The sequence below is a fragment of the Acanthisitta chloris genome, unplaced genomic scaffold (assembly GCF_000695815.1).
Source record: "Acanthisitta chloris isolate BGI_N310 unplaced genomic scaffold, ASM69581v1 scaffold907, whole genome shotgun sequence".
Lineage (NCBI taxonomy): Eukaryota > Metazoa > Chordata > Aves > Passeriformes > Acanthisittidae > Acanthisitta > Acanthisitta chloris.
This window is the reverse complement of record NW_008682952.1, coordinates 1-13,890: the sequence shown is the minus strand read 5'-3', so window position 1 is coordinate 13,890 and position 13,890 is coordinate 1. Positions and strand designations below refer to the sequence as shown.

Genomic DNA, 13,890 nt, shown 5'->3' with positions numbered 1-13,890 from the left:
GGGGGGACAAACCCACAGACACTACCAGACACTGAGCACTGCTGTGGTTAACTATTGCATAATTACAGTACTTCTTTAATTAGGTGTTTATTGTGGTTTGACTTTTTTTAACTTACCCAGAAATCCTACATATTTACAAAGACATCCAGAAAGTATCTGTTTACCCAAATGCAGTTCTTTTATTAAAGGCTGTTGCAAAACCTGTTAAATTTCCTTTGTAAGAGATTTCACTTTAAAACACAAATTCTAAAAGGTGAACTATTCCAGAAAACATTTTGTACAAATGTATCAAGATTTCCCTCATTTCTTCAGTGACTTCTAACCCCTTCTGTGTTCTAGGAGTACATAGTGCCAGGAGGTGCAGCCAAGTGGGGTCAGGCTCTGCTCCCAGGGAACAAGGGACAGGACAAGGGAAAACAGCCTCAAGTTGTGCCAGGGCAGGTTTAGGGTGTATATTGGGAAAATTTCTTCATGGAAAGTGTGGTCAGGCACTGACACAGGCTGCCCAGGAAGATGGTGGAGTCACCATCCAAGAAGGGATTTAAAAGATGTGGATGTGGCACCTGGGGACATGGTTAGTGCTGAGGGAACAGCTTGACACAATGATCTTGAGTGTCAATTCCAACCTAAATAATTTCATGATTCTATATTCCCTCTAGTGAATGCACACAGTTATAATGTCACAACTTTTGGAAATAATTCACTAAATTATTTTATTAAACTTCACCCATTGTTTCTTACTAATAGCAATTAATGGCTTCATAGAAAAGGGGAAAAAACCCCACACAAGACAAACTAAAAGTGGAAAACGTCAAAGTGCAGAAATGCCCCCAGACTCTGGATGAGCAGTACAACAGCCAACTTGCTCAATAACCCAGTTTGATGAGTCTCAGGAATAAAGAACTACTTACCCAGCTTGAATGAGCTCATTGAGTTTCGGTGCATTCTTGTCATCCATACCTGTACAGGAAATGGGATAACAGTGAATTAAGATTTCACGTGACAAAGCTATGACCTTTCTTGTGTCTTGCTGGGTTTTAAGAGCTGTTACATTTTATTCTCACACAGGATGAACCTGTGTAAATGTCCTTGTCACACACCCTCACTGAGAAGTTTGTATTTTCATACTGTACAAGCTTTACATGATCCTTGCCACAAAGATTACATTTCACACATGGATTAAATGACCCTAGTTTAAGTACCACAGGTATCTCCAGTTGCTGGGCACTAATCTGACACTGCAGTATGAAAAAGAAAAGCTTCATCTTGCTGCTCAATCTCTGTTGCTAAGGCAGCAAGGCAGAATGAAACAGCATCACAATGCTGAATGCAATAAAAGAAGTAAATAAAAATAACCAATTGCACATAGAACTCTCACTTTTCCCAAGCAGATTTTTAAATGGACATTTTGGTAACTTGATTTATGTGATAGTTAGGCTCATAACTATTTAGAGAACCTCCTTCTGGCAATGCTGGAAGTATTTCTGACATGCTTTTGTGTCTCAATAGCTCACAGTTAAGTCATCTCCATTTCTGGGAGTTAGTGAATACTACAAGAGGAAAAAAAGGGAAAAGAAAAAAGAAACTGCTTTCCCCAGCTGCAGAGCAGACCTCATAAACTGAGAGTAGAGCCTTGCAGCTCCAGTTCATTTGGTCTTGGAGACAAGAATTTTCCTAGTGCCAGTGGGTAAAGTCTATAACCAAGTCCCAAAGTTATAAAAAGACAAGAGGCACAGAGGCTGGAGGCATTGCCATGGTGACTGTGTGAAACCTTACTCCCAGTCACAGCAAGAAGGGTTTGTTGATGCTTGTAAAACAAGATGTGGATGCAGGGAAGAAACACTAACAGTGATTTCTGCTGACAATGCAATGTGTCTTGCCTCTGCACCTGCTTTGTCGTGAAACAGTCCAAAATTGCTTCTCCAAGCTGAATTAACACACTGGAGATCTTTGAACAAACAGAATAAAGTCAGTATGAATGTTCACAACAGTCTCGTTCATGGCCTGTTAAAATAACAATCCCAGGTGAAGGAACAGCAGCAAGAAAAGGTCTGCAGAGAGAGGACTAGAGGGAATGGTCATAAGCTGAGAGAGGGGAGACTCAGATTAGAGCTTGGGAAAGTTTTGTCCCTGTTAGGGTGTTCAGGCACTGGAATAGGGAATTGCTCAGGGAGGTGGTGGAGTCACCATCCCTGGAAGTGTTCAAGAGGCATCTGGATCTGATGCTGGAACACATGGTTTAGGGTTTAGGGGTTACAGAAGTGACAGGTTTATGATTGGACTTGATGATCTTACAGGTCTCCTCCAACACTGATGATCCTATGATTGTAAGACCATGGGAATAATGTCCTGGGCTCATCCCCTCAGTGCGGGCAGCAGGTGAGAGGGGACCCTGCCCCTCTGCTTTGCTCAGGTGAGACCCACCTGAACTGCTGCCTCCAACTCTGGGGGTGTCAGAATAAGAAGGACTTATAAGAAAGATGGGGACAGACTTTTTAGCAGGGCATGAAGTGACAGGACAAGAGGTGATGGTTTTGAACTAGAAGAGGGGAGTTTTAAACCAGATGTAATGAAAAACTGTTTTATTCTGAGGATGACGGAGCACTGGGACAGGTTTCCCATCCCTGGAAGTGTTCAGAACCAGGCTGGATGAGGCTTGGAGCAATCTGGTCTAGCAGAAGGTGTCCCTGCCCATGGTTTGGGGTGGAACAAGATGAGCTTTAAGGTCCTTTCCAACCCAAACCATTCTGTGGTTGTATGAGCATGGTACTGAGCCTAAGCTGCCTAATGCAGCTAACCAACTGCCAGCAAATTGGGGAGTACTGGTGTGACACATACTCCTCCATCTATGCTCATCCTTATGCACAAAACCAGACTCTGGGACTGACAAGGTCACAACCCATCTTGGTTAGCCAGTAAAGTTACTGCCAGTTAGAATTTGTAATGCTTTTTCATCTTCAGGGTTCAATACGGAAAGATTTAGAGAAAGAAAAGGACCATCCCTGATTTCAACTGCACAGACACAAATAATTGTGGGTGCAAATGATACCATTTACACATTTAATTGCTTAGTCTTCACAAATAATAAGAGATGATCTAAGCTGTGGGTATGTTTACCTGTAACCTGTGGGCAATCCACGCACTGCATTCTGCAGGCAACAAAAGCTAAAAAACCTCTCAAGCTAACACAACAGGCCAAGAAGGTCTTGAAAAATACAAATTCATTTACTGGAAAAAAATGATAGCACAGATTGCAGCAACAGAATAAAATGAACACAAATTCTGAAGAACTCAGAAGTGGAACTGAAGTAGGCACTGCTAACTTCAAGGGTTGATACTTCTGCTTCCAGCATGTACAAGTAATCTGAAGTCATTCATACTCACATCCCCCGATCTTTTTCCGTAGTTCCCCATAGCAGATTAAGCCATACAGCTCCAGGGAGGATTTCTTCAGCCCTTGAGAAAACACTGAAAAGCAGAAAAGGTGATCATCAGCAAGATGCAGGTCCCAGATCCTCACACCCAGCTACTCTGAGCTACTCCTTTCAACACTGAAAAGGAGAGGATTTGTCTTTTCAATGATGAGATAAACACCCCATTGAAGGGAGGACTAAATTCTGGTTTAAGAAATACCATCATGTGACTGGTTCACACCAATTTCCTTTTCAAGACTTCAATATCTGGGAAATGCAACACTTTTTAGATTCCAGAAAACCAAAGCAGCTTCCACAGAATCTAAGCAAACATGCAACAGTTCAATATGCAAAATAAAGCTAGTTCATGCTAAACTTAACTCCACTACCACTTCACTGTTCACAATTTCTAAGGGAAATGCCCAAGTGTCCCAAAGAAAATGCAAAAAGAACTCTCCTATATGAAAATTTAGAAGTAGGTCTGGATTTTCCAGAAGACAGAGAGTATTTTCTGTACACACAAAAGCATCCGAAGAGACATGAAGCAAATTCCAGAGCCTACATTTTTACACAAAGAATTGCACACATTTTACTCAACTTTACAAGGGTGTTTTTTTTTTTGGTCCTCTCTCATCAATACACATGATGTGGACATTAGCACTGCTAACAAATCTATGACAGCAAGGACAGTCTCATGGTTTATAAGTCAGGTGAAAATTCCTGTCTATTCATCAAGACTTCCGTTCTCTTTGACCTGCAGAATCATTTCATCTCAAAACCCAGGCACACCTACTTCCACCAACACTCTGATGCTGCAGGATATGGTTTAGGGTTCAGGGGTTACAGCAGTGGCAGGTTAATGGTTGGACTCAATGATCTTAAGAGTTCTCCTCCCACCTTGATGATTCCATGATTCTATAGCTAATCCAGCTATTGCTATAACTCTTCAACTCCTTCAGACAATGAGATTCTAGACCTCACAGGGATATTTACAGAACTTCATGTTATACAGAATACAGATTCACTTCTGCGACATCTTCTTATTTGCAATGTTCTTCCATATTGTGTTTTCTGCAATACTTGTTCTTAAACAAAATACAAATGGGTTGTTTCACCTTAGAGTGCTGCCTTGTTTTGCAAAAGGACCTCACACATACACCTTATGCCAGGGGGTTTAGATGGTGAAGTAGCAGCAGTGACACAAGTACGAGGTTTTGAGAGGTATTTTTCAAACAAAACCCATGAACCTCAGCAGGGCCATGCTAACAGCAATAAGACATGAGAGGCTGTGGACTCCCCATCTCTGCAGGTGTTCTAGACCAGGCTGGATGGGGCTTGGAGCAACCTGGGCTAGTGGAAGGTGTCTCTGCCCACGGCAGGGGGTGGAATGAGATGACCATTTAGATCCTTCCAACCCAAACCAGCCTGCACTTCTCCAACTCTGTGTTCACAGACATCCTCCTCAGCATTCCTTTTCTCACCTCCACCACTTCAGCTCCCTCTGATGGCACTCTAAGGCAGGATTCCAACCCTCACCCCAGGCCCATTTCGGTGCACACTAACCGTTATCAAAGTCAATGTACTTGGAGATCTTGTGCCAGGTGCGGTAGTAGAAGTGTCGAACCTGCTCCTTGTTCTTCACCATGCTTGCTGGTTTGCCTTTCTTCTTGTATTTCAGGGCAATGTTGTTCTGGATAGCTTCAAAGTCCTTCCCATGCTGAAGAATAAATAAAAGAAATTGAATTACTCAACCCCAAACTTAGATCTTGTCATAAATCAACTCAAAACAATGTGAGGGACCTTAGGGCTCTTTGTGGGCAATTGAATTTCCATGGTCATAAACAAAATTCTTGGGTATCAGAACTCAACAGTGAAGGAATGACACTGGTTGCCTCTGTTTTATATAAAATGCATTACAGATGCCAAATTAATTACTTTCCAATTTCTTTAGCAGCTTCAAAATAAAAACAGTAAGTTGACAGCAAATTAAAAAAACCCTGAACAGCAAACATCACTCACAAATGTGCTAAACAGCAGAATGGAAAACACTTGATTTTCTCCCTGAACTTTACTTTCCTCTGCACTCCCCTCACCATTTCTGACTGGAGTGAATGAAAAACCCGTTCTATTTACCACCTGCACTTTTATTTACAGCACATTCCTTCTTACTGTTCTGAGGAGTATAAAATTTGAGTTTCAAAAGACTACAATTTGATTTTATACACACCATCACTGAACTGCTATCACAAAAATTTCTGGATTCAGAAAAGGCTAGAACTGATTTAAACACAAAGTGTGAAAACCTCTTCTGAAAGGCAGAGCAAAAGGAATGGAAGTGTGGGACCAAACATAGTCCCAAATCTACCTCAGAGCAAGTGAGTGAGGTGACTTAAAATTTACATGATTCCCAGAAATATCACTGCAAGTTAGAGGAGTTAAAAACCCCCAGTGTTTAGGTGTTAATTTTGTCATGCCTATGACAAAAAATAATCAAAGAAATGGACATGTGCAAAGAAAAAATCCCACATTGCTGTTGTTTTCACCTCTGGTATGCACCTTCATAACAGAAATGCTCTTCAAATAACCACAGGAAGAGGACACACAGGGATCCATCACATGAGACAGAAGATAAGATGATGCAGCTTTACTCTGCCTCTCACCCCTAGGACTGAACTGCCTCAAATAACTTTGTGGTCAAACACTCAACACAGTGCCCACAATTCTTACTAGAACAGAACAGCTTTTCTTGTTTGGTATTACAGACCTAATGTGTTGCTTTTTCAAAGCTGAGATGGGAACATGATTTCTTTCTCACTTGAAACAGAACCGTAATTCCAAAACAACTGAAACGCATGGACACACAATGTACTTGTGCCTTCCTCTCCTGCCAATCTCACCTGAATCAACTTTCTGCAGGGATGTTCTCTAACCAAAGCCATCTAAGCTTGTTACTTCCCTCTCCACATACCTCATACAGTCCCTCAAAGAAAGTATTCTTGTCCTCTGTGCTCCACGACTCCCACTGCCGTCGGACCTTCTTCCCCTCCTCCTTCTCTCCAGCGGAGGAGCTCAGGTTCCTTGCTGCTGACTTGGAATTCCCAGCAGGATTGCTGGCAGGAATTCCTGATGTGCCACCAGATGCAGTCCCTCCATTATCTGCTGCTGCAAAAAACCATGACCAGAGTGAATAACCAGCAGGAGGATTCGTGGATAGAGGCAAGGGAACAACTCAGAATTTTCTCTTTTCGCTATCAGCGTTTTCTTCACCTGAAATACAGGAGGCAAAGAACAATGTTTGTTTTATGGAAAGAAAATCTCAAAGAGCAAAAAACAAGGGGAAGGTTTCAAAGGCTTCATTTTGTATTTCCAGGAGGAACATAGATAAGCAGGAATATACCACAGCAATGTGTCAGACATCCCTCTGTGTTGCTGATACCCCGGTGAGCTCTGCAGCCGAGGGAACTCCTGAGCAGTGCTGGACAGGGAGGTGACCAATGGAGCAAACTGCTGTCCATGAGAAAATACATGGCATGTCACATCCTTGCCTTCATTCAAAATCCTACTGCCTCTGGAACAGCTGTGGTAAGGGAAGGACTGAGAGAAGTCAACTTTAGTTCCTCACACGACAACGGATCAGCACCTCCACAATCGGATCCTCGGAGCAGCACCTCTGATGCAGCCCATCCAGGGTAAATCCAGCTATCTCAAGGACTGCAAGTCCCAACCCCTTCTTCTTCCCCAAATCCTGGTGTGGCTTTCAGGAAAAGGCACAGAAACATAATCTTGATTGTGTCTTTGTCAGTCATCAGCACCCGAAGCACACGGATCAGGATAGAGACATGAAGCTAGGAGGCACTAAAATGAGAACAGTGCCTGATGGAACTGAGAGAATTTGCAGGAGGGGCCAGGAAGAAAATGGGGTGGAAAATCTACAAACATCATGCTTGTCACAGATTACCAAAGTGTTAATCCAGAAACCAGAGACACCTTTCAAAAATGTACTCATTTTTTTCCATAGAAAGGGAACCAATCCCAGTAACTCATACTCCCAAAATAAGTTATCTTCAGTTTTATTAAGAATTATTATTTAAGACTTGATTGCCCTTATCAATACAGGTCTGTACTTAACAAAACAGAAGCTTTTTAGCACATTAATTGCTCATTACACTTTCCACTCCTCCAGTTACTGCCCTTATGGTCTGTGTTTTATCTCATGATATGTTGCCTTGCCTTAGTTTTGTTTACACATCCAGCCTGTACAGCACAGCTGCCCCAACCAGCTTCTCAAAGTTTCATACATATCAACACAACTTCCTTTCACATTTAGGCTTAAAAAGTTCAGTTCACTTTTAAAATTCAATCCCACCAAGCAGGTTTTTGTACCTGACTGAGCCAGTGGTTTATATACATATACACATATATATCTTGATCAAAAACGTGTATATCCCAGTATGATAATCCCAGTATTATTCTGAAAAAGAGCATCAGAAGAATCAGCTGTTACAGGCTCACTGTGCTCGAGATATTCCAAAGACTTTTATGCACATCTTTACAATTCAGTTGTTACTTGGAAGTAATTCCTCTGGATGACAAAACCACATTTCTCCAAATCCTACAGAAGCTGTTTGTTCAAGTAACAGAGAATATTGGCACATCTTACTCTCTTCCAGGTTTGATTTCCAAAGTACATTGTTTTCTTGCATACAATACATATTTACATGACATAAAATATATTGTGACCATTTCAAGGTTAATATTTCTTTCATTCCTCGGGATTCCTATTTGACTCTTCTGAATAAAATTACTGACACCACAGGGAAGCATGTCAGGCAAGACCTGAAAAAGCATTAAGCATCTAGAAGAAAATGCACTTAAAAACCACCTCTCAAATAAACAACTTCTCTACTTCCTAAAGTCTTCATCAGCCACTGATAAAATAATTGAAGGTTAAGCCATTTAATTCTGGCAGCGTGAAGGTAAATCTTTTAAAAAAAGGAAGCAACAAGAAAAACCTGAGCACTGTAACAGATGGCTGAGAAGAAAACCAGCACAGACTTGTAACTGACACTTCCCCATTCTGCAGCTGTGAGCTGGAGTATCATCATCTGCACAGTCAAGGAACAGACCTTGGGTCAAGAAGGACAATTCAAACACATTTAGGGGGTTCATTTGTTTGTTGGCTGGTTGGTTTTTGTTTGAGGTTTTTTCATATACATACTCAAATTAGTAAAATCCCAAGTCAGCTGCCTAAAGATCAGATCTGACCAAGGATTTTCTAAAGACTGTTCAGTACACTTGGTACACGTGGAGTTTGCATTTTATAAAGCACAAGAAGCTGAAGTACCAGTGAGGACTTTATAGTCTTATTAGAGTTTAAAGGTCAATAGATTTCCCCTTAGTTCCAGGTAAAAGATAGACTGAACAGCTCTGTCAAGGACAATCTGGGAACTCCACCAACTCAACTTCTACATGGGACTTGCAGCTCCTAACTGGCCTTTTGGTCCTTTATACACACTTACTATCCTGCAAGACAAACTAAGTCCTGGCAAGTTTATCAGTTTTTTCTTTTAAATACAAATAAATTACTATCCAGACAACTGTTCAGAGTATTGTATACAAAGACCTAAAAATTCTAATATCCTGTGACCTGTACAGAGATCTTACATGCCACTTAATTCCTCCAGAAACAAAGGGGTTTGCTCTGTCATCCCTTTGCATAAACTTCCTTCCTACTCTGCATGGCAATATTTATTGCTGGGTTATCCCAATCCACCTTAGAGTGTACTGAACCTTGGTATGCCCATGGAATGCACTATATTCTAAAACAGGGCACCATAAACCACTCCAGGATAAATGGCTAAAGTAAAAATAGTCAGACAATAATCAAATTACAGCCCATAAATTCATTATTTCAATCTTACTGTATGAGATTCTTGCTCCATACAAAACAGCTAACGAGCTTTCATCCCCTCTCTAATGATTGATGACACTATGATTAATTCCAACAAGAGATGATTTAAAACTTCAGCAATGCATTAAAACAAGAAGGTCCCCTGAGGCCAGCCAGTCCCACTGCTGCAGAATGCTGGGCACAGGGAGGGGCTCAGTCTAACAACCTGCTCAGGTGCTTGTTCTAAGTGAAATAATTTCTAAAACAAGAATGCTACAGAGAGACAAAAACAACCTTAGCATTCCCCTCTGCCTGCTCATCCTGCATCTCACAGCCACTGGCCTGGACAGCTACAACAACTCCTACCCTGAGCTCCAGCTGCAGCAGAACCTGCATGTGAGGTACAATGCAGACATTTGGATGCTTAAGTTTTCAGCATTTCCCCTCAGCTTGCAACCCACAGTTGGCAAAGGCATCAGGTTTTTGTACTTGGTATTAGAACTTCATTTCTCTGTGACTGGTGTAACACCATCTCAAAGGACATTCCTGCAGAAAAAGCTGTCTTTGCAGCTCTAAGCAAAACATAAACACTTGCAAAAATTTATGTAAAGGGATTTAAAGACTCAGTTTAAGAATCTGGTATGAAAATGACAATGAGCATGCAGGTATCAAATAATTGAGACACTGATAGAATCAGGGTCTTATCATGGTTACAGCCACAGGCTCTTCCCTCCAGGCTCTACATAGCATTTCAGTTTTCCACTGGCAGCTTTTAGAGGCTATTGATTCACATCTTCTAGGACAGACTCCACATCCACAGAAGCTGGAATCCCCAGAGTCAATTCCTCCATACATCCCAACACACAAGGTGGTTCTCTCATAGGTGTTCTACAGGCTTAGCTCACAACATCTCAACTTCTGCAGGAGTCACCAGGCCTTGAAGGTGGAACATCCATTAGGGAATGTCCTTCTGAACGAGATGATGCGTTCACACTCCTGCATGCCACAGCCCAAATGCCAAGTGTGAGGACATAAACTCACTCCCCATAGCACAGGATGCAAATGCCAACTTGTAACATGCCAGGAAAGTTTCCTTCAGAAAACTTTCTTCTCTCTTGGGTTCTACAGGACACAACAGCAAGGCTAAACTACATGAGGTCACCTTCAAATATGCCATAACAGCAAACAGCTTTGAGTGAGTATTTCATTGTCATAAACTGTGTTACTGCTCAAAACTCTCATGTGTGTGCAGCAGCACATCTGATGGCACTAGTGCTGTGTGAGGTGCTGGATCTGACCTTGTGAGAAGCTTTGAGTGCATTCCCCCAGGAGCATCCACTTCTCAACTGTAATAAAAGACATCAAAACCAAACACACAAACTTTCTGATCGCTGGTAAACAAGCTCCAACTCTAGCCAAGACTCTTTCTAATGGCAGATGCTACACCATGTACTGCAGAGAAGAACTGAATCAGGTGAGCCCACAGAAAGTGTGTGCTGGAGGAATTTAAGTGAAGCCCCCTGTGCTGTGGAACGACAGCCCAAAGGAGCTGCAGGCTGGATCCAATCTGCTTTTGTCTCCAAGAACTGTAGCCAAGAAGAAAATAGAGATGAGAGAGGGAGACAGGCATGTTCCCTACAAGTCAACACTCCTTTCTGAGCACTAACTTTGCAACTGGAAAAGAAGTTTCTACCCTGCATGCCTGCACAGTACCCAGCATGGACTCCTCAGAAGGGCGAGTCTAGGACAGCTCATGCCTTACTGCATGGTCACACCTTACAGTGTTCTTGCTATGAATTGACAACCCAAGTCTGAAACACAACAGCTAACTGTCCCACACAGCTAAAGGCAGCCTACCTTCTACCAACTCTTGCTATTCGGAGAATTTGCACAACCAAGATGTTGTTGAATGTGTTTAAAGTGTACACAGTGTCAGTTACCAACTGCAGCCTCCTAACAAAGCCAAGCTGCAGGTTTGCTTTTCAATGGACAGGATGTTTGTAATATACAACCTATCAAAGGCACCATCTGAGCTAACCAAGCAGAGCTATAAAAAATAAACATGGTTTATCATCCATTTGGTTACTTCCCCATCTTGGGTAATTCTTTATTCTCTTGCTCTTCCATTAGAAAACACCCACAAAGTTCTACCTAAGCTCTGGAGATGTGCAGCCTTGCAGGCAGGTACCCATCAGAGTTCAGTACCTACTGCACAGGACAAACTCCTCCTCTTGTGGTGCAGGATGAGATACTGCAAAGTCCTGGCCCTGAGCCACTTCCAAGGGAAGGCAGAGAGAACTGGGGTAAACAGGAGGGCAAAGAATGAATGAAAGCAGGGCAGGGCAGGATGGAAGGAGAGGCACCAAGAGCAAATGAGATGGAGAGAACTGAGGAGGAGGTTAGAGCAAAGGACTGTGCCAGAAGTTTCTGAACAGTGGATCATGTCCTAGAGAAGCAATGCTGGAGGAATGACATCTCAAATAAAGGTGACAGGACATCTAGCAGTATATGAACTCAGGAAGGTACAATAAAGCACATTATAAGCACCTGCATAAGGTATTTTGCTCTAGACATCCCCTCCACAGGAAAAGACAGTAGGTGATTTAACCCACATGCTACAGGATACACAACTTTGGTGCCCTGAAACAAACTGAACTACTTTCTAGCAAGTTCTGTACCATGCCAAAAGATGGAACGTTTGAATTCAACTCACTTCAGCTAAATAATTTTTTTTCAAGAAACAACTGCTCGTTACCACAAAACAAACCCAAATACTTGTTTGAGCCATTCTACATACTGTAGGAATAAATCCAGAGCAACAGCATGGATCATGTTCTGCATGTGGTTTTCTTAGGGTTATTCTGGAGTCTAAATTGCAAAACCAAATTAAATTTCTTTTTGTACTGTGTGGATACACCTAGCTAAAAATCGTTCTGCTGCTCTGAAACTGGAAATGAATGTTCATGTACAAATAAACACGAATGGACACTTGCACAAAGACACATGTATTTGTTCACATGTGTATCCACTTCCAAGTGATGGAATAATTTCAAATGGATATATTCAACCTGTCAGTCATGGCCAAGATGTGTTTCAAAGCACCTCCTTACATCTAATACTATTTACAACCCTGGAAATAATTATCTGTAGCTAAACACTCCTGGGTATTCCATCTGTTTGTTTATTTGGTTTCATGCAAGCAGGAGAAAAAAAAATGACGCAGGCTTTTCTGCTCTGTCCTCCAACATCACACTGAGAGTTCCTTGCTTCACATTCAAGAGATTAAAGAGGAGTTACTGAGGTATTAAAAATATTTTAGTCAATTATACAAACTGTCAAGCAACTGAGTTCAGGAATTTTTGGTGATAGGATAACTGCTTTATGAGTGTACCACAAAACTCATCATTGTAATGTTTATCTAATGCTCAGCATGTGCACACTCCTGTGATGGACCAGAGTGAGGTCACCACCAACACAGACTGATGCTACATTGAGATACACTTCAATTTAGCACACAAGAGTAAACTTCAGTATTCCAAATGTTGAGGAAATCTTGGAGTGCTGTTTTTTCTCAAAAATTAACAGGAAATAACACTGGAGGACTTTTACCCAAGGTATTACAGCTCAAATGCAGTGCTAAGATGTCATCCAGTCACTGCTGAGCACACACAATACCACTAAGATGTTCAAACATCTCTGCTGTCTTCCAGCTACTCCAGTTAGAAAGAGGTCTCTGAAAAATCAAGTTTTGGTCTCCAGCGTTGAAGTGAAAAAGCAGCTCTGCGTGTGTCTGCACCTACAAAGACACTTAGATGTATCCAAAACAACCTTAATAAAAAGTCAAATTGCACAGAAATGTCCAAAGTGTTCTGGAACAGACTCTCAGAACCTTTGAAACAATTACACCCATGTGTGTATTTCATAGGTGTTTCCAAAGAAGTTATTTGCATCATGGAAATAATAGGGGGAAATCACCAGTGTCTTGTGGGATGTTTTTTTTCCCCTTTTCTAACTAGCACCCAGTGAGTATTTTGTTATTAACCAAGAGCAGAATTCAGAGTGCACCACCTGATGACCCAGCCAGCTAAGAGTCTGATTTCCTGATCAAAACACAGGAATTTCCTAAAAGTCGAGAGATGAAACACAGAAATTAAAGATTTGCTTCAATAATGAAGGATTCTTCCTCCTCCACACACACAAACCCCCCAGTTCTGGAAGTGCAGAGAGGACAGTGGGCAGCACACAAGCTGAAGCCTTGGGACACAAAGAAGATTTCAGCCACTGTGAGAAACAAGCCCCAAAACAACCTTCCCAAAACCAAACAAAAGATGGAAGCTACGGGAGGAGAACGACAACCTCCAGCCCCACAGGTGCCTCCCTGCCTGGTCACCCCCTCCGCCCGCATGTTTTTAGGGTGCCCAAACACAGTACCTTTGCCTTTCCCCGCAGCGCTGCTGCCAACCGAGGAGGATGCCTGGGAATCCTTCTTCAGCCTCTTGCTCTGAGGTCTGACGCTGGACCTGAGAAAATGATGCTGGTCCTGGCTGTGGGAGGGCTGGAGGGAGGCCGCGGCCGGCGACAGGCTGG

At 42.2% G+C, this 13,890-nt stretch overlaps 1 protein-coding gene across 1 annotated transcript in view; it reads right to left on the bottom strand.

Moving 5' to 3' along the window:
• Window positions 1-13,884, bottom strand: part of CRAMP1L (Crm, cramped-like (Drosophila)) — a gene marked incomplete at its 5' end in the record, with an annotated part of 31,262 nt that extends 17,378 nt beyond the window's left edge. Inside the window, 5 exons of the mRNA XM_009078700.1 lie at window positions 912-960; window positions 3,385-3,468; window positions 4,977-5,130; window positions 6,382-6,575; window positions 13,735-13,884. Coding sequence (XP_009076948.1) covers window positions 912-960; window positions 3,385-3,468; window positions 4,977-5,130; window positions 6,382-6,575; window positions 13,735-13,884 — 631 coding nt within the window. The remainder of the gene's footprint in view (window positions 1-911; window positions 961-3,384; window positions 3,469-4,976; window positions 5,131-6,381; window positions 6,576-13,734) is intronic.
• Between the last annotated feature and the right edge of the window lie 6 nt (window positions 13,885-13,890).